General features: G+C 39.3%; 1 protein-coding gene across 1 annotated transcript in view; it reads left to right on the forward strand.

Annotated features, from left to right (window-relative positions):
- Positions 1-330: 330 nt before the first annotated feature.
- The window catches only part of LOC112965237 (MAM domain-containing protein 2-like), a gene marked incomplete at its 5' end in the record, with an annotated part of 31,153 nt that continues 9,587 nt past the window's right edge, over positions 331-21,896 (forward strand). The window contains 5 exons of the mRNA XM_026064052.1: positions 331-587; positions 5,628-5,721; positions 8,531-8,677; positions 9,596-9,861; positions 20,592-20,685. Of these exons, the coding sequence (XP_025919837.1) occupies positions 331-587; positions 5,628-5,721; positions 8,531-8,677; positions 9,596-9,861; positions 20,592-20,685 (858 nt within the window). The remainder of the gene's footprint in view (positions 588-5,627; positions 5,722-8,530; positions 8,678-9,595; positions 9,862-20,591; positions 20,686-21,896) is intronic.

A 21,896-nucleotide genomic window follows, 5' to 3' on the forward strand; every position in this document is an offset into this window, starting at 1 on the left:
TCAGTTGTAATGCATTTTTGCGTTTATGAATGGCTCCAAAAAAATTCAGAGAGCTTATTACTTTCTTTATTATAAAGTTTTAAAATAAAGATTTGAGAAAGAGCTGAGACTGACTGTTTTGCCTGTGGTGTCTTAGCCAAACAGCTGTAGGTTGTCCATAGGGAGAAAGGAGAAAAAAAAAGGTTGCTTAGAATTACTAAAATTTTCTAGGAACCAACCATTGCTGTCCAAGTTGTAGAGATACACTAGTTCCTGGCCATCTGTGGATACTTCTTTTAAATGTTGTCCTTTAAATGGTGTCCTTATACCAAGTTTCTTTTATACTTTTAGGTCACTACATGTATGTGGACTCCGTTTACGTCAAACATTTTCAGGAAGTGGCCCAGCTAATCTCACCAAAGACAACAGCCCCGATGTCTGGCTGCTTATCTTTTTATTATCAACTTAAGAAGGAGAGTAACATTGTTTTTACTGTTTACTTGAGAGATATGAGTGGCTTTTATGAAGAGATCTGGAAAACAGAAAGTGCATTGAGTGCAGACTGGACTTTAGCAGAAGTTGACTTCAATGCACCATACCCAATGGAGGTAAAACAATCATTCCTGTACAGCTCAGTTACGCCCTCCAGGTTGCATCATACATCAGTGCTTTCCCACACCAAGTGGGGAGCACAGCAGTAGCCTTCCAGTATCTGAAAGATTGTTATAAAGATACTGGTGATTGGTTGCTTCCTTTGCCATTGCATAAAGGCCAAGGAGAAATCACTTTTCATACCAGTGCTTGGTTTTCAGCAAAGATGGGGTCAAGTGGTGAAGTACTTGAACAGGCCACCGTGGGAGGTTGTGGAGTCCCACTAGTGCGAGACCTTTTAGCTCCCGCTAAATAATGTCAGGGTTCTCTCAGCCCACTCTGAAATGGCAGTGACCAAATAAATCTATTAACGAATAGAACCCATCAAATGAACCCAGTTACTCTACCAGCAGGAAACTCTTCACCAGGAAGGAGAGATGAGCTGGATTTAGTATTGATTATGTATTGGAGGCACCTCTGTACATTCCTAGAGTGATGCAGGACATTAGGGTAAGTAGGTAGACAAACTGGAATAAGGCATGTGCTGCAACTTATGTGTCATCCATTGAGACAGACTTCAGATCATGTAGGAAAGGAGCTGAGATCTGACAGCAAATTATACTACAGGAACTATAGGAAGAGAAGAGCAGGAGTAGCTAGCAAGGTGTAGAGTTTGGTGATATCATGGAAATCATTTAAAGACACCATATCTGAAGCTAGAAATAAATGTGTAACAACAATCTGAAAAGACTTTAAAAGAAAAAAAAAGAAAAAGAAAAAGCTAGAATGGTTAAACAGGGAAGTGAAGCAAGCTATGATATGAATAAGGTGTTATTCTAAAAGCAGAAGTTGTATCCAWATGAGAAGAATAGAAAAGATGGTAAGCTCTTGCAGGCTGTAAAGAAAGAGCAGGAATAATATTTTAAAGAAATAAAATTAATTACAAAGCCTTTAGCAACACATCAGAATTAGAAAGGATGTCTAAGAATCTGGGGGTCTAATTAAGGTGTAATAGAAGTGCGCAAATACTGAATGACAGCAGAAAAGCTAAATGAGTCCTTTGCATCTGTGTGCTCTGTGAAGGACATGAGAAGAATTCCCACACTAGAGCTTTTTTTACTGGAGTGAAATTAAAGGAACTATCTTAAATTGATATGTCAGTGGGAGAGTGGGTAAAAAGAATAGTAACAAATCATCAACACCAGATGTTATTCACAGAAGAATGTTGAAGGAACTCATATAAAATTGCCAAGTTATTAGTTGTGATATACAATTATGTATAATTGCCTAAGTATGACAGGAATAGAGAGTGCAAGAGGGTTGCAGATTGAGTATGATTTCCGTATCAGGCAAACTGGTTGATATTATCAATAAAAATAAACACCCAAAAACCTAAGACAGAGGTTTATTTGGGGAATAGCCCTTGTGGTACCACACTTGTTACTGCCCTTATGGTAGAGTACAACCCATTAACCACAGACCTCTGAGCCTGACCATCCAACCAGTTTTTTACCCATCTACTTGTCCTTTCACACAGACTGTAATGTCACAACTTGTATTCAAGAATATTGTAGGAGATGGCATTGAAAGCCCTGCTAGATTGGAGGTAAATGACAACTACTGCTTTCCTTTCATTTGCAAATCTGGACGTTGTCACAGAAAACAGTCAGGTTGGTCAGGCATGGTTTACTCTTGGTAAATCCATGCAGACTGTTCCTGATCACCACCTTCACCCTCATGTGCCCAAAAATTTGCTCCAAGAGGACTCACTCCATAATTTTCCCGGGGACCAAAAGTGATGCTGACCAGCCTGCAGTTCCTCAGATTGATTTTTTTCCCTGTTTTGCAGATGTGTGCAAGGTTAGCCTTTCTCCAGTTGACCTCCCCTGATCTCCACAGCCTGTCAAAGCTGGTGTATAGTGACCTTGCAAGGACATCCACAGCTCCCTCAGCGCCCTCACTTGCGAGCAATCCCTGACTTGATTCTCACCCTGGCTGGTGGCTTCTCTCCTCCCTGAGCCCTGTCACTAAGCACAGAGTCTTGGCAGCCCTTGCTGGTGATGACAGAGAAGGCAGCAAGCACCTCAGCATTATCTCTGATCACTATCACTAAATCACCCACCCCATCCAGCAATGGGCACGTATTTTCCTTGTTCAGTCTTTTACCTCTAATGTAGCCGTGGAAGCTCTTCCTGAAGTCCCTTGCAAGTCTTGACTCCAGCTGCACTTTGACTTTCCTGACACCACACCTACATGCCCAGGCAGTGTTTCTCATTTTCTGCTTTGTAGCTTCTTCTTGTTTCCCCCTCCTGTTTGCTGCTTTTTGCATTAGAGCTGTGCCATGGCTTCCTTGATTAGGAAGCTGGCCTCCTGATATGTCTCCTTGTTTTGCCAAATATTGGGACAGTTTTTATGCTTGGTGGATGCTCTCCTTAAAGACCTACCAGATCTTCTGGACACTTTGGCCCTTGGAGTTGCCTCTGATGGGATCCCACCTGCCAGCTCCCTGTATAAGTGAAAAGCTGCTCTCCTAAGGTTAAGGGTCTGAGCTCTGCCACTCTACTGCTTCCCTCACTCCCTTCAGGACCTTGACCTCCACTATTTTATGGTTGCTACAGCCAAGGCTGCCACTGATTACCACATCCCCAACCAGTTCTTCCATGTTAGTGAATATCAGATCCAGCTGTGCATCACCAGCTGTGCGTCACCCCTGGTTGCCCCACCCAGTACCTGATTATCAAGAAGTTGTCCATGATACCCTCCAGAAACCTCCTGGATTGCTTGCATCTCACCCTGTTGCCCTTCCAGCTGATGTCAGGGAGGTTAAAGTCCCCARTGAGAATAGGTGCCTGTGGCACAGAGACTTCCTTGAGTTGGCCAAAGAAAGCTTCATCCCCTTCCTCACCCTCTTTGGCAGCAGTCTGTCAGACTTGCCCACCGCAATGCCATGCTTAGTGGTGTCTCCTCTGAGCCGGCCTTACAAACTTTTACCCAGACCCAGAGCCCCACACACCCAAGCTGCTCTTCCACACAGAGGGCAGCCCCTCTCCTCGTCTCCCATGCCAGCCTCTCCTGAAGATCCTGTATCCGTCCATTGCAGCGCTCGGTTGTGCAAGGTGTTCCACCATGTCTCCATTATCCCAGCAATGTCACAGCTCTGTGACTGCATGCAAAGCTCTTGTTTCTCCTGCTTATCTACCTATGAGTTTTTAAATTACCTTCAATATATTTTAAGTAGGGAGGTGACAGAGTTTGCTGATGATACTATTCAAAATAGTAAAGAGAATAAAAACAAAAAGAACCACAAAGAATTGCAGAAAGATCTCATAATACTGAATGGTAAATGAATTAAATGTTCTATAAGTATGAACTAGCATGCAAAAGGAAAAACAGTCCTAGTGCTATAGCTGTAAATTAGTTAATAAGCACTTGTAGTTAATTTTGTGAGAATATCATCTCAGTTCTTAGTGGCTTTCATAAAACCATCTGGAATATTAGAAATTATTTGTGAAGGAATAAACAGCAAAATAGAAGATGCCATGCCACTGAATAAATACACAGGATACCCATGTCTTCAGTTGAGTGTACAACTCCAATCCTTTCATTTAAAAAAGGATATCCTAGAACTAAAAGAGAGAGATGAGGATAATCAGAACTACAGAGAAGTTACATAAATGAAGACACTTCAACCTGTAAAGAAAATGAAGGAGAATATGGCAGAGGTTCATAGAAGTCATGAATGGGATGGAGAATTTTTAACTATTTACTCTTTCTCATAATTTCCATTGCTGTCCCAAATTCTTAATGATCAGGTAATAGGTTTAAAATAAACTGAAGGAAGATTTTTTCATAGATAGCATAACTAAACCGTGGAACTCACTGCTGCAGCATATTATGAATACCATTATTTTGATGAGTCAAAAAGTGATTAGACAGATTCATGGAAGAAAAAAAAATCCATCAGGAATGCCATGTGAAGAAAGTAGATCTGAAGACTTGCCTTATTCAGTTCTTTCTGTAGGCCTCCTTCTGTGCCTTTGTTCTGCCCCATGATTTTTCATGTAATCCAGCTATTAATACCATAATTGTTATTTTTAGAGACCATTGGACAGAAATAAGAGAAAAAATTATACTTACTTCAGCTGAGCTTCAAAAGGGTCTTTCTCTTTTTTTCGTCCTGCTAAAAAAAGCGTTGGGATTCTTTTGCAGCTCTCATAATTTGTCTCTCATCTGTAGGCGAGACATCACAGGCATTGCTTCACTGAATGGGCTCTCACTCTGGAAGCATTTGTCTTTATATCCTTGTTTTGTCCCTGGGGTTGCCTTGTGATTCAGGCCTTTTCTCAAGGTTTTCCTGTAACTCAGAGCTTTGATACTTAAGATAAGTTTTAACACACTTCCTGAAGAATTATGGACTGTCTTCCACTTACCTTGGGAATATCTCTTGAGAAAGGCTGACTACAAACATTGTTTGGTTTTGTGGTAAACAAAACAGAATAATAACTTTTCTGTTTTTTATCTTAACTATAACTTTTTAAAGAAAATCTTCCCTGCCAGCTGATGCCAAGGCATGGGTTTCAGTGTCTGAAGATATTATCTTCAGAGAAAACTTAATATGATAATGACAGTTCATGTGGAGTATTACATATGGGTTTTTTTTTAGCTCTTGGTTCAGATAGATACTAGACACAGTAGTAATCAGGCAACTTTGAAGTTATAGTCAGTGCAGAGTAATAACCCTAAGTACTGGCTTTGCATGGTCTCATGATAGTAATCTTACTGCACCTTTAATACTGATGGCTCCTAAAGTAGTAGAAGAGCTGTGTTCCCCGTGATTCTTCCTAAGGTTTGAGTGGACAAAGATGTGACCCCAGGGTCTGACCGTGATTTGTATCACTAGTCAGTGATATAATTCAATTCATCCCAATGCCTGCAGTACTCTCTGAGCTGCCCTGGAGTCTGCCTGGGCTGTCTGGTCAGAACTCAGTAGTACAAAGATGTACTTCATATGTTATTGGCTATATGGTAGATGAATAACAAATGATTATCATTTCCAGGTGATATTTGAAGTTGCTTTCAACAGTGCCAAAGGAGGTTATGTTGCCCTTGATGACATTGCTTTCTCTCCAGTTTACTGCAGCAATCAGACAGGTATGAGTTCTTATTGCTATTTACATTCATTTTTTCCCCTATACTTTGCCTCTTTGAACTGCATATTTTAATACCTGTAATATTTTGTAGTGACATGCAAATACTGCCTTCTCAACTGACCAGTGCTATTGAGATCCTCTTCCTCCTAGGAACAAAACGGTGTTATAAGACAGATAACACTAATGCTATTTATTTGATCAGCTGACCCAGAAACCAGTCCTTAATGCTTCTTCTCCAATGACCTTGCYTCAGGGACCTGCAACTGCAACATTGGGTTGAATGCTGCAGTTGCATCTCTCTGATATTTAAACAAATCACCACTTGCAGGACTGTCTCAGAAAGAGAGAGAGATTTCTCCAGGTGTGAGCGTATGAGGAAGCAAATTTTCCCAGCCTTTTAATTATTGCCAATCTAGGAGATACCTTCTTTCATACTACATGTGCTGAGATGTTCTTCAGCACCAAAGTAGGGAACAGGAGCCTTCCTATCCTCACCATTCCAGGTGGTATTATTTACCTCAGAGAGTGGAGCGTCTGCCAGCAATTTATTAGGTTTTCACAGCAGCAGAATACAGCTGGATCCCCATCACCTCTGGWGTAGAGGCACACCAGACTTAGTCTTTTGTGAATGCATTCTCTGGACTGGCTATGTACTAGTTGCTTGGATTTTAGTGTTAGTGATAAACAAAAAGTCAAAAGCAGATTAGTGATTTTCGATCAAGCCCATTCATTCTTTCTGGTCACAAAACTGGATTTTTCTGCCAATGCTTTCAAGTGATCAAGGAGAAAGAGATTTTTGCACTTTTTCATTGGCATGGAGTATCTGCTAGCTTTATTTGCACAGTTCAAATATCAACAGGAGGCAGATTCCAGGTATATTACTAATCCACTAATCTTGGTTTAGTAAGTCTACTTTTGTTTGATTAACTTCTCAATGCCTGTTCTGGTTTTGCTTAGTTTTGCAACAATTAGCTTAGTTTTGTGAAAAAAATCCTGGGTTATGTTTGCAGTGTGCCATGGACTGGAGCTGTGTGCTCATATCTGTTTTCCCTCTTAATTCTCAGGTGGCTTATCCATCTTGAGCTATGGGCTATTTTATAGTATTTTCTGCCCCAACCCCACACTAGTCTCAATATCAAGGCTCAAATTCAGATCCACTCTGATAAGTTAAATCAATAAATTTGGCTAGAACTTTGCCTACTAACTCTGGTTTTGAAGGTTTTTTTTTTTTCTGTTTGAGAAATGAATGCCAATCATTTGCTTGATATTTTGTTGAACTGTGTTTAGCTGCTGGTTAATTCTTCAGACTTATCTTCTATTTCCATCCTCAACTGTTTTAAGTAGAGATGTCCAAGAGTGACAGATGTTCATTCTCCTTGCATTGGGCCGTAGGTGGTTTCTCAGCTGTTCTGAAGACTTCTTCTGCAAAAGACCACAGTCTTTTGTTGTATATTACAGCACTATGTTTTTTTCATTTTTTCTAGAAGTTGTGGTCAACAAAGGTCTGGATGTTAGCCCAAGGGAGGGAAAATGTAGCAGAGTATTAAACTTGCTCATCAAAGGATGACTCAAAAGATGGGTGTGATGCTGCATGGGTCAGGTAGTGCTCTGACTGTGTTTTCTTGAGCCTAGGAGAGCAGAGCTGGAGGTCCAGGGCTGCCATCTCTTTCTCTGAAGGCAGAGAAAGACACAAGGGCAGCTGCTTCCATTTGGCTTATGTGAAGAGACCAGGCATCTCTCCAAAGCCAAAATTTTGCTTCTCCTGAAGTTAACTGCATGTTTTCCTGCCCTTGCCAGGGAAGTCCCTGTTAGCCTCTGCGCAGCAGTGTTAGCCCTGCGTGGGTCATGTGCACTGGTGTAGAGAGCCCTGACTTCTGACGCAGCTGAAAATCATGTGAACAACCTGGGTCGCATCCCCCCCTTTCCCTTGGCAACTGGTACACATGATTGATGCGGCTTTTAAAGGAGTAGGAATGTTTGGCTTAAAAGCACTTTCACAAGGGGAATGTTTTCAGACTAAAGCAAATTCTGATCTATGTATTCCACATAGTAGTTCAACGAGAGAGCCATCAGCTGGGCTAGGGAGGATTAGTTTAGCTTTTAATAAACATCGCTATATATGGTACRGTTTTCTTCTGTGTGGTGACATGCAGTGCTAAGATGAGTGATGCATAGCTCCAGAGGTCAGTGGCCACGAAGTAGCACAGGAATCAAATGCTATTTGACTTACATACGTACCACATGTATATGCATGCACATTGTACATCACTACAAAAGGCTTTTGAGAAAAGTGCAATTAAAAAAATATTAAATATTTATGTTAGAAAGTTATACCCTTGGAAATTAAATTGAAAATTAAATGTGACTAAATATGACAAGCCTGCGCGCGCACACACACACACACACACACACTCTCACACTCACAGTCATTTTATCCAAATATCTTTTGAAGAAAGGAGCAGGATGAAAAATGTCAGAATGTCTTTCTGCATTATGTCCTGAAGGAGGAATCTTCTTTTAATGTATGCAGCTTATTTATTTTTACAGGGACTATGAAGGAGGATTTTTTTTCTCCCTCTGGCAAAAATAGAAGAAAATAAGATCCACTTGTGATAGAAAACTGATATTTTGATATCAGCATGACTTTGTACCATGTATCCATGTGTATGTTGGTCTGCTGTAATACACACTGCTGTTAAACATGGGCAAAAAAAGATGAAAGAGAATATACTTTGGCATACTTATTCTTCAAATACCTATGCCTATTATCCTGTGCTTTTTCTAACAGAACATATGCATATATCTTTTAGGAATTTCTTTCAATCCTGCTGAGGCAAGCTGCAATTTTGAAGAAGATCTGTGTAAATTTTACCAGGATCACAAGGATGGCCCGGGATGGAGCAGAGTGAAAGTAAAGCGTAATGTGTATAGAGCAGGAGATCACACTACAGGGTTTGGTAAATCAAAACTCCTTTTCATCAGAAGAGTCAAACCGGATATCAAGTTTAACCTGTTCTTCACTCTGTTAAATAATGTCTTTGGCACATAGGTTAGGTTGCCTCACTGCAGCTCCTCTCCATGAAAAATCAGTGCACACCGCTCTGTCCTGTCTGGGAGTCTGGCCGTGCCTGGCCTTGTCCATGATGGGGAGGTCACCTGTGGCATCCCGTAACGTGCCCGAAGGCCACGGCAGGCGCGTCCTTCCTGCGGTCACCCAGGGCTGTAAATCACAGCAACTGCACTGGGCTATACTGAGTTGTAGTCACTGCAGATGTGATCCCACAAAAGCATGCAAGAAAATATACTAGTAGTTTAATGCATTGCTTTTAATATGGAGGAATGCTGGACTCTTAGCTCTTCCAGGCTTAGGACAGTTGCATTTTTGAGGGAAAACTTTGAAGTGTTGTATAGTGAAACAGCATACTGCTACTTGAACAGCATGCTAATGTGTTCTGAAAATGTCTTTCACACCGATGTAGTGCTTCTCACACATCCCTATTTGTAGAATATTCATGGTTATTAATCTGCATGTGCTGTGTGTCTCATCATTCATTCTTTGCTCTGGGAGTGATACCCTAGAAAGAAAGTCAGGTTTCCAGTGAAGCCAGCAGGCTGCAAAGGAGAACATTTTTCAATGTAAATTTGAAAAATGCTCACTTCTAATAACTTAGCCATGTGCCAGTGTAGTTTAAAACAGCAGGGATGTTTTTAGAAAAATTCTTATTTCCTTTCAAACAGAGTGTGATAATCTGTTTCCTGCCAGTAGAAATTGTCTTTACTACCATAGTCTGCTGCAATAACAGAAGCTGCTTTAATAGCAAATCAGCTTTGCAAATTGCATATTAGAAATACTCAGTAACTGCACTGTCTTACAGGTTATTACTTGCTGGCGAACACAAAGTTTACATCACTGCCTGGGTATATTGGACGGCTGTATGGCCCTACTCTGCCAGGAAACTTGCAGTACTGCCTGCGTTTTTATTATGCCTTATATGGGTTTTTCAAAATGAGTGGCACTCTTGCTGTTTATATCTTTGAGGAGAATCATGTAGTTCAAGAGAAAATCTGGTCTGTCTTGGACTCTCCAAAGGGAGTTTGGACTCAAGCTGAAATCTCGTTCAAAAAGCCTATGCCATGCAAGGTAAGAGCCAACTCTTCACGTTTGTTTCTTTCTGCAAAGGCATGGACRGGGCTTTCCCTTGCCTTTTCCTCCCTGAGAACTATGTTACCAAGGCGTTCATCCTGAGAGAGCCATACCTGCAGAATGAATTAAAGGTGCCCAAGCAGAGCCGTGGGTTGGTCTGGCTGGAGGTCTTCGCCATCTGGCTCTCAGTGAGCCCCAGCAGGAAGGGACCATACTGGGACCAGGGCAGCGGGCAGTGCCCTGGTGTCCTGGAGCGTAGTTGTGGTGTTCATACAGATTTCAGCTGATGACTTACAACGGGAGGCGGTTGTGCCTTGGCCTTGGGCTCTATGTCCATACACATTTTTTGTTATGTTTCCTATGAGATTTCCAATTACCCTACTGAATTACAAGTTTTAACTAACCCAAAAATTCAGAACTGGTTACGTTCTGGTCAAACTGGGAAGCTAATCCTAGTTTCCTAAACTAAACCACTACGTTAAAATATGAAACCATAAGTCAGTGTAATTTAGAGCAATGGGCTTGAAGTATTTGCAATGTCTGGTTGGAGAGGACACTTTGTTATTTCAGCAAGTTAATAAGATTAATAACATAATGTTTCACATTACCTCTTGAGTAAGTCCTCTGATTGCTACTATTCCTTGTCTCCGTTCTTTTAACAAAGACTGATTTTTCTCAGATGACTCACAAATTAGCATAGGAGCTACTCCTGCAGTTATCCTGATTTCTGTAATGGTTTTTCACAATCTGTAAGTCATCTGAGGAGGACCAGATGCAGCTAATTGAATGTTGGATCACTACCTGAGGACACTGAGATAAATCCAGCTTTTTTTCTTCAGTGTGATAGTACTGTGCATGTATGAATGAAAGCTTGTGCAAGTAACTCTTTGAATGAAGCTATTTCTGAATTATAGACAAACATCTTAAGCATTTTTACCCCACTATAAAGTAATTTAAAGATGGCAGTAGTTATTTAGTTTAATTTCTCTTGAAAAAAATGTTTTGTCTGGAAGCAAATACACTCTAAAGGAAACGTTCACAAAACAGTTGTCTAAATGTGCTAAAAAGGAGATTTACACTGAAAATTTCAAGCCTAACAGTTGGATAACTGGTTCTCTCAGATATCTGATATGTTTAAAAAGTGGATGCGATTTTTATACATAGAACTTGCTGAGTTTCAAATGCCCTTTCAGCTGAGATAGAAAGAAACAACATATGAATTCTATTACTGTCCAGCAAACGAGTGATAGAAAAGTCTCTCACAGTGTCATCCCAAAATATCTGCAGAAATGTATTTTCCTCTTCTATTTAAATCAGAAAAAATATTTATTAAAAAAGCAAGCTTATACTTTGCCATCTCTTGTTTGCTTATTTCTTTATAGCTTCTAAAAAACCTTCAGTTCCTTGTGTAGCTTAATACACTGTRTGAGCAGTGATGACAGCTGAACATGACTGCTAACAAATGGTTTATAGCCTTGGAGGCGGCGTTCTGCATTTTTTTTACTATCTGACATTTACAAGGAAAATCTTCCCCAGTATGAATTGATGAAGAACAATTTTTATGTTTTCCTAGAAATTAGTATATCTAAAAAACTTGTAAAAAGATTGACTGGGATGGAAAGCTTTTCTTGAATTGCAGCTTTCATGCCTGTAGTTACCAGTCTGTCTGTAGGCAGTAGCAGATGGGGCGAGAAGAGAAGAAAGAAACTGAGGGAATATCCTCTCTTCTTTTGGTCCCTAATGTCTGCAGGAGGAAAGAAACACAGTGCTCTGCGGAAGGAGGGTTCTTTGGCCTGTGGCAATGCTCAAAAACTTTCGTCCTGTTCTTTAGGTCTTGTGATGGGGAAGTACTCTCTCCTGACAAAGCAAATTTCAAAATGTGCAACAACTTTTAGAGGCCATCTTTGCGAAGGAAAAGACCAGATGCATTTTTAGAAAAGAAAAAATAAATAAGCTGTAGGTCTCTGGCAAATCTTTGATGTCTGCTAGGCCAGACATGCTCCACTACAGAATTATGTAATCAGAAGTTATTAACTTTTGGAACCACCCTTTGATAGGGAGTAATAAAGCTCATCAAAGATGCTCTAATTAATATAAAATTTATTTCTTATATTTCTGTTGTGGAGGCATTTCTCAAATATCGCAAAAAGTGAGATTATTGAATTTTAGATAAATCCTGTATTCAGCATATCATAATTCAGACACCACTTATCCCATTAACTGTGTAGTTTGGGGGAAAAAATTCTCCCKTAACCTTGATTTTGGCCTATTATCTTCTGACTGGTATGTCTTTTTTTCTGTGACTGGAAGGTTAAACTAGGTTAAGAATAGGGATTAAGCTGTAACCTTGAATATGTAGTAAATGCTATTGGTACATAATAAATCATGTGCAGACTGGAATGTCTCAAACATTTATAATGGATCGACTGTTTATGGTTTTCGTGATAGCTGTGTATGTATATACACAATCAGTTTATAAAGTATTTAGTGAATGCAAATAGTATACAGAAGACAATAGTAAAGTTTGCCTCTAGCAAACATTAATGTAGAAAACTGTGTCAAAATAATATTTTTAGGGCTAAGAAGGCAGTATGCAAAAGACAGGTGATGCCAGAATTAAAATCTGTCTCTGCTTGCTATAAGGCAAGGGTGAAAAATCAGTGTAATTAAAGACTGTCTGTTTGTAGTATTCACCAGGAGGCTTGAATTAAGTTGCACAGTGAACCTAATTCTTGCATTCTCATGCATTCTCATTAATACTTTAAAAAATCATTTTATGCATAATATTGTTTGTTTCTTTTTTTCCAAGCCAGCTGAAGCAAATGGAAGAACACTGGGTAGTAGCATCATACAGGCACTTATGTTAGACATCTGGAGGACTCGCGTCTTAAACAAATGAAGATCTCTGCCGATGACCTAATAAAATAGCTGACAAGGAGTAATCACTGCCCATCTTCAGTGTAGGACAGTGGTGGAGGTGCATGGTGTAGAGAAACAGACCTTTATCTGCTCGCTGAAGCTTGACCTCTCTTGCCCTGTCTCCTCTGACCTGTCCTTGCAACCCTTAGCTTCTCACTGATATGTCTCTGTCTTTTCCATGCTGCCTGTAGGCAGCAGCTCCCCACTCATATTCCCCATTTTACTCCTGGCTCCTCAGCTCTGGCCAGTCTCAGTTTTTCCCTTGAATCCTGCCATGTCCCAGTCTCTTTGTCCGCCCTGTCCCAGTTCTTACAAAATGTAGTTTTTCAAAGACAAATGACTTGCCAGAAAGCACAATTCTGGCACAGTGACCGAATCCTGACACATTTCATGCCCCTATTCCAAAGTCTAGAAGTGCCCAAGCTTTTCAAAGGATTTTTTAAAATAGGGGCAAAATAATGCTTTTTTCCCTAGTCTTGTTCTTGGAAATGATGGAACCATTTTGGCTTAAAAGTTCCAAAACAAGCTTGAAGCAAGCACCCAGCGTGGAAAGTCTGAGCTGAAATCATTGCATCTTGGTAGTGTTACAAGCAAGTGAAAATTTGGTCTTTTAATAGAGTGAGGTGTTCTTCAAATTAGATAGTGCTACTACCTTTCTTTTAATACAGACATAAGGGTTGCTTTCTGAGATGCATCATGTCTAGACCTAAATGATAAGAGGCGGTAAGCATGCACAGTAGTTTGGCTGCTCGAGTTCTTGGTTACTGGGTGTGACTTGTAGATTGGCTCAGTGTCTGTGGAAACAGTAAACAGTCTCTTGGCTGTTCCTTAATGGCCAGCAGAGTCAGAGATGCAGTCGTTATGCTTCCTGGGCCAGAGAGCTGGAAAGGTCATGAAGCTTTTTCAGCCGGAAAATGATTGTTCTAAAATTCCTGATTTCATGCATCTTCTGTCTTCCCACTTTGCATGTTACTCCCAAGACTTAAAAAAATAAATTTTGAAATCTTTCTGATATGTTTTGTTTTTGATAATCTTTTTTTTGCATCAGGCCAATAGGAAGGCTCAGATTTTGGTTTCTTGGATTGTGTAATGTTTTTTCATAAGTTCTTTTTGAATTAACTAACTGGAGTCTGGCGCAAATTGTTGGCTTGAGTTCTGTGAGCAGGAAACTTGAAGCTGGCAAGCATGCTTTAATATAACACTTTGGAAATATCATGTGAAAAGGTTATGTGGGTAAGATCCAACTGAGCAACTCATAAATGTTTATATATGTGTGTGTAAATATATTCACATACTGCAAATACATATGCTACATAATGCTAACAGTTGGAAATTCAAAAACATGATTTCTCACTTTGTTCTTGAGTCACCCTGTCTTTTAATTAATGTAAGTACCTATGGTACTTACCTATACATAAAAAGTGTTGTTTTCCTACTTTGTAGTGCCCAGGGAAATGTGAGAATTAAGAAAACAGAAAGAATTTCCTAGCATTTATTAAAATAAATGAAACCGTTCATGCTTTGTTGTATAAACCTGTTTAACAGCAGCATAAAAACCAGACTCTGAAATATAAAGATTCTTTTGATCCTGCTGAACGCACTGAAATTGATTTACCAGGTAAATACATGGCAGAAAGGGATCAAGCCTAGCTGGAAGCCAAATTCACTTATGCCATGAGTAACCTGGAGATGCTCATATGCACCAATGAGCATGAATTTGCATTTTAATTGTGTGTGTGTGTGTGTGTGTGCGCGCGCGCACACACGCACGTGCGCATTTGCACAACCATGGAAAGGTCTTTCTTTTATAAAGCTGCAGAACAAAGTCCAAATCCCTGTATTGAATGGAAAGTTTGGGTGCGGTTTGCTTTACACACATCAGCTCTGCTCACTTCAGCTAGATTTGAGTCGCCATTCAGAACCTCTCACCAGTTTTCAAAAGCAAAGAGCTCATGTTTATCCATTCATGGAAGTTTTTATAATGTTACCCAACACTGTAGCATCTGAGTACCTCCCAAAGAGTTAAAAAACAAATCCACAAAAGGGCATTTGGCCTCATAACATTCCACCCTATTTCCCTCAGGGTAGTTGTGGCAGCATTTTGAGGGTTTTCATTTTGTTAATCTACTTTTCTTTCTCTCTGACAGTTTTTTTTTCTTTCTCTTTCGTTGAGTTCATCTGTTTGTTTTTCACCCCGCTTCCATAACGAGTTTTTCTTGCAGTTGTGAGAAAGCGAAATCGAGTGAGTGAGTGTTGCACTTCAGTGTTTAGTTGTTCTAAAACAAACAAGGAAGGACCTTTTCTGAATGACTAAACATTGAAATCCTTTGCCACAGGATGCTGTGCAGGCCAAGAGTACACATGCACTTAAAAAGGGATTAGGCAAATCCATGGAGTGCATGAATTGCAGTGACCAGTAAGTGCAGTGGTACAGGTGTGACCTCCAATTCAGCAAGGTCTTAAACCAGATCTCTGCAAAATGAACATTATATTTCAGGGGAAAAATACATTATGGTTAATTTTTTCCTTGTACTGTTTTCCCTAAACGTCTCTTATCATATTCTGCCCCCCCCCCCCCAGGACTTGATATGAAGTTAGTGGGACCTTTGCTGTCATATAATGTCACTGTGATGATGCTCAGCAAAACAGTAGACTTTTAAAATCTCTATTAAATTATGTCAGCATTTCTTTTTGTTATTGAGTCTCCTGCTTGTTCACCTAAGTCCTAGGTAATGATGATTCCAGTGTTGGATATCATAAAGTCGTAGATCACCACGGCCAAGTCACTGGTCTGTAAAGGACAGTCCTTTGCTCAGGTATGAAGTGCAGGAGGACAGGCGTCCTCGTACTCATTCCTCCTCTCCTGGAAAACCCTCACTTGTGGCAAGTAAAGGAGCATTTTGGTAAGGTTCTGACATGATTCTTGCTCTGTCTTTGCATGGTAAGATACGCAGCTTAAAGATGCCAGAATTACTTGCAGTTTTATAGTAAGCACCTTCTGTCCTTCCTTCTCCCACCTATAAAACACAAAGCATCTTAAAGAGCAGTCACTGGAAGTGTCATTCTGAGGATGCCCGTTTAAAATAACAACATTAGGGTTTGTAAATAGTAACAGTAGTGTTTGCAAAATGTGTGCCCTAGGGTCTGTGATATTTGATATACAGTTATGAAAACAATATATTGGAAATTAATGTAAAAATTATTCAGGTTAGAAAGTGTTATCGTTGTGGCCTGCACCTTCACAGTAGCTAAGCAAAGGGATATGTTGCTCTACCACTACTGTTGCACTACTATTACATGCCTCCCTTTGGTAACTGTATTATTTAACTGACTTTTCATTATTTTGCTCAGTTTTTATTTTGAGTACTTAATATTGTGATATTACTATGCCAGATGGTCTGAAAAGACTCCAGTCTAAAGGCAAAAACCTTTCCCTGTTACAAAAAGCCAACAAACCAGTTTCAGTGAAAAGAAAATAGAGCCATAGTAAGAGAATAATGGAAATCTAGCAGGATTTTAGGGGACCACAGAAGTTATCACTGGCCTATAAGCTTTACTGTGCAGACAGTATTTGCTACTAGACAGTGCAATCCATTGAATATAGATGCAGCATTAACAGCCTGTGGCCTTAACTTGTTCTGTCAATTTTATGGTTATCTTTCATTGTTTATTTCTGCAACCTATTTGTCCTTGAACAAGAGAGATTTTCAAAAATATTTGTTTAAATGTCACTAACTTTGTACCAGTGTTATCCGATTATGTATGTAGAAACTTTCATGATCTATTGTTTCACCCGTAGCAGCTCACAGTATTTATAGAGCAAGGAAATTAAACTTGCACGGCAAGTGCCCTTTTAAATCAATTTGTTTAAAATGATACAGAAGGTTGCAGACATTCAAATTTTGGCTTAATAGTTTATTTCAGTTATTTGATAAATTGCTTCCTGTGTAAGTCAAATGAAAACAAGCCATTTAAAAATCTAGTTTAATTAAACTAGCTGAAAGTAATTTGGGCTGAACTGATGATGTTTGTGTCAAACAGCCCCGGGACAATCCGAACGGTTCTCTGATTCACTGTGCCAGAGAGCGCTGCATGGCTTATACGCTTACACAGCTGTGTGCTAGTGTCCCTGACTGAAGAGTCAGGCTCACTGTTTGGTTAAAACGCCTTGACGGCTTCTTTGTGTCATGTCACACTTTTGCTTCTGGTGCTCAAATGAATTCTGCTTGGATTTCATAATACTGAGTTTTGTGTCACGGTATTTGAAGTTACAACTGTTGCTCTTCACAGAAACCCAACCCAGACTCCACTATAACTGCCTTTCTCTTGGCTTTAAAAAATGGGATCTAAAGATGTGTCTACATTACAGAGTGAGTTTTATGTATCTACTGATATACAGTATGTAGTTTAAACATAGGAATATATAGCAGGACAGAACCAGGTAAATTAATTTGCTGCAAAGGCATAGCTTGCTTTCCAGTCACCAGACTTGGCCACTGTCCCAGTTTTTCTCTAGTTTGTCTGATCTTGCTCTCTAAATGAGCAACAGCTATCCCTTCTGGGATAAACAAGTATGAAGGAAAACACACAGGACCTGTAAGAATCTGGGGGCATCTTTTTTCCTTTTCTCCTTTTCTCCTGTTCTCAGTCCAGCTCCTTCAAGACTACTTTTACAAGCTTCTCCATTAGTCCCTTCTTCTTTGTACCTCTTGATTGAGAGACCTAACCCATGTCCTATTCTTTCTTCTTCTCCGAAAACAAGTATTCTCCTCATATGCATACATTCAACTCATTTCTACTTGTAGAGATGTGGAGTGATAAGGACAAGAAATCCTTTGTRTCTAACTCAGTATCTGAGCCAAAACTCAACAAAATATCATAGGAGAAGTGAAACCCTGCTTGCTCTACTAATTGTTCTCATTTGGCATTATTCCTTATAAACGAAAATAAATAAAAAGAACTGATCATTGATAATTTTGAGGCTGTAGGTCAATAACATTGGTTAAGCACTGGAAAATAAACAAATAAGCTTCCAGAACTTGAGGCAATTATTTGGAAGGGACAAATGCCCTGGCCATCTCCTCTTACTGGAATAGGAAGAGACAGAAGAGGAAAATATGTTTTATTTTTCGGTAACACTGGCAATGACTGCCTGCATTTGATAACATTTTTAATCTAGCCTCCAAGAAAGCATACAAACTTATGAAGAGTTGTTATCTAGTTTGAACCAATTAGTATATTGTTCATCTGTCATGTTTTATAAAGAAAGTGTGAGTTGAGCACAAAGATTTCTCTATTCTCTCTTCCAAGGCATGAGATAAATTCATAAAGATTTCTTTTGGAAGAATCAGCTTAGGAAATATTTTAATTCAAAACAAGAGCAAATGTAAGTCACAGTGAAACACCAGGCCTATGCAGAGTGTAGAAAGGATTCAGAGATCTAACCTGGGGTGCGAATGAGTGGCTGAGTAAACACCAAACTGATACAATTTTGGTAGATAAAGTTCAAATACTCTTGAATGGCCAAAGGTATTTGGGACAAAGGAGGAGTGAACACATTTGACTTGTGAAGAAAAATATCCTCTACCCCATTGCTTGAAAACAAATCAAGACTGTAACAACAAAACTAGCCAGGAGGACATTAGACAACTTCAGTAGATTATGCTAGAGCTAATATTAGAAATTCCACATTCCCAGGCACAAACTAACATGCTTCCCCCGCAACCCTGTTCAATTATGAAGTCTGCTCATGGCAGCATGTCATTCAATACCACAAAAAGCAAGTAAAGAATTAGTGATGTTAAAGGTACAAATGACAAAACTGAACAAGTTTAGAAGTGTAACTGAAACAGTTCAATCTTTTATATGAAGAGCACTAGTTCAATTAGGCCTTTGACAGACCAACAGTTATTGTTGCAATGCTTTTAAAATGGAGTGCTTTCTGCAGGGTCCAATGGGTAATTACATACCTTGTATGGAACAGATTATTGCAATTTAAGAATAAAGAACTCGATCTTGTTCCCAATGATGTCAATGGGAAAACATCACTTAGAACACGATTAGGCCCACTGTGTGGAAATGTTGTTTCACAAACGAGAACTGACTTCACCCTTTTATGTGTGGTTTTCTGAAGATTCTTGGGTTTGAGACTATAATATATCTTTAGTTTATTACAAATGTTCACCAGAATGCATTTATTAACAGCTAAAGAGTCTGGTGAATGACGTCTACACAACGTCAGTATTTATTGTATTATTTATTCCAAGACATGCTACCATTTTTTAATTTTTAATAGATTGTGCCTGTTTCTTGAGAATGATCTTACAAATTAGGAAAAAAATTTTGCCCTGTCAAATCTTAAGGCTAAGAAGGCAGCTCTACAGAAAAAAATCCAATGCCTGTATTAGGCTACTACACACTGAACTGTTGTGCGTGCTGTGCTGGTGCACTTCTCAGGTCTATACCTGTAACAGTTTGCAAAATAGATAATCCATTTTACCAGGATTAGCAGTGCTGAATATAAAATGGTTTTGAAAATTGCTTTGTGCCAGGAAGCAAAATCCATACATTTTTCAGATGTTTAAGTGTAGTTACCTCTCAGGCTATTTCACAAGCAGATGGATAAATAAATACTCCATAGCAAAGCAATCTAGCAAAATCCTGTATAACGACAATACTGAAGGTGTTACTGACCCTGTTAAAGAGGACATAGTAAATAAAGGATATAGTACTTTCAACAACCTTTTTGTACCAGCATGAAACTTATCAATCAACACTGAACCTCAGATGTGTAACTGAGGAGTTTACAGTTGTTCCAGAGCATTAAACCATTACAAGTAACATTTATCTGTCTCCAGCTACTAACTCAGACCTCATCACAAAGGAATTGTTTTGAAAAACTCTTCCCAGACTGTTGTCATAACCCCAATGGTCATACAGATGGTTTGCAGTAGTTAGGCAAATAAAATTGCCAGAAATATTTTCACAAAATTAACCTTATTATTTCTTGTCTAATCCAAACAGATCTGTGTCAACCTTGGGGGAAGGGCAGCTGGGACTCTTACAGTTTCAGTGGTTTTGTTGCATTTTATTTCACTTTATKGACTATATGTTTCAAATCTTGAGTGACTTGTATTTTCCATGGCATAATTAATGACTGGTCAAATAAGACATCTTGGACAAGACATCTGTTCTTAATCTTCACAGTACCCAGATGAGCCCTGTGAATGATGCTGTGCATTTCCAGCCTCCGGCTCTGTGATATCAAGGCCTTATGGCATTTGTGAAGAATCCCATTGTATGCAGCGGTTTCATCTCATTGCCATTGTTCTTTGTTTGCAGTTTGCCTCGGCCATTTCTGTTGCCCATCCCTCTGCATTACTCTTTCAGATTTATTTTCCCAGGGACAAAATTCCAAAGGAGGTTGTAACGATAGGGCAGCTGAGGACATTTGAGCTGGTCAGTTTTGGTTTTGGGGGAAAAAACCCCCAACAACTGTAGTGAGTCATACTTTCTTTCTCATATTCTAAAAAGTACCTATTCCTCTAATAAAATAACTATATACAGAGATAAATCATTTACCTAAAAAAATGTGAAAACACTTTTTATTGAATAAAAACATCTAAAACCCACTGGATTTAAAATTTCAGTCACTGGCAAAATTACTACATGCAAAAAACAAAGTTAATCGATCACTTCTGTACTGTAGATGTCAAAATTATTAGTGCATTCAGAAAATCTAAAATTTCAGACTGTTAACTGTACCAGCTTTTGCTAGGGATACCTGAAACTTCCTTCCTGTATTGCAGGTTGTCTTTGTGAGCTGGTGTAAGAGCTTCTGGGACTGTGGACTTGTGGCACTGGATGATATATCACTGAGCCTSGGAAGCTGCCAGGTGGCTGGTAAGACCATGTATTTTTGTCTTTCAATGGCTACTACCCTCCCTGTCCCCTCTTTAATAAAAGGTCATCTCACATCTTCATTTTCCAAGCCCATCCTACAGCTGGCTTATTCCCACTGTGGTTTATTTTATTTTATTTTTGTTCTAAAAAGTTTTGCATTAATCCTATTTTTGCAATAGAATATATATAGTGAGGACCAGATTTTGTTCACAGTGGCACCAACTAACTTCTAATTAACCTCACAGACTCCACTGCAGTTGTATATACTTGAGCATTCTTTTGGGGGTGTTACAATTAAAAAAATACAGTCAAACTGAGGCAGATGCAGTTTTCAGCTGAGTCTTAGACGAGGATGCTAGAAACAGACTCAAAGGCAACATTTTCAAAAGACAGTATTATTTTTTCAATCCAAAAGAGTAGTTATGCAAGGCCAAGATATAGTGCCTTATCTGAGCTGCAGTTCTCTAATGAACAAAAATAAGATAAGTCCCCCTCCTGTAGTGGGAGGAACTGGAAATTTTTGAGTGAGTCTTTATTCTCTGACATGTACAGGCTAACTTCTCTGAACTCTGAACTCACCCAAACTCCCTTTTCTGGGGGCTTTTTAAGGTTTGACAATACAACAATTGCATCCTATTTTAGAAACCATTCTCATGAGACAGGCACAATCCATAATCCCATTCTTCTTCTGAATAAAGTCATGCCTTTGAAATGGTGATGAGGCCAACTTACGATGCCTTTCATGCTACTGTGTAGTAACAACTTTTTTAGGACCTCTTTTCATTGGACTTCGTGCATTCAGGCAGCTAACCATTATTGAACAAAGTCACACATACAAAACAACATGCTATTTTTATAAAATAATTCCAACAGTTGTCCAGTTTGCCTGTTTGTACTTCCTAACGAATTTTAAAAAGAACCAAAGGTGCAAAACTGATACTTGGATGTATAGTCATACTGAGACTTGTCACTGATAGCAGGAAAAAATACACAGTACCCCAGAGTGCATGAGGTTTTCACAAGAAAAAAGCAATTTACAGTGTTATTTCCTAAACAACAAATTGTAGCAGAAGACCTGAAAGACACTTCCTCATTTTCTTGCTATCCAGCACCTGAATTCTAAACTTCCTCTCTTCTGCATCACCTAGTAGAATTGCAAACACTGAAAATACTCTGGGAAATGCCTCTCTGCAGTCCATTATATCACAGAA

The sequence above is a fragment of the Apteryx rowi genome, unplaced genomic scaffold, assembly GCF_003343035.1.
Source record: "Apteryx rowi isolate R43461 unplaced genomic scaffold, aptRow1 scaffold_207, whole genome shotgun sequence".
Classification (NCBI taxonomy): domain Eukaryota; kingdom Metazoa; phylum Chordata; class Aves; order Apterygiformes; family Apterygidae; genus Apteryx; species Apteryx rowi.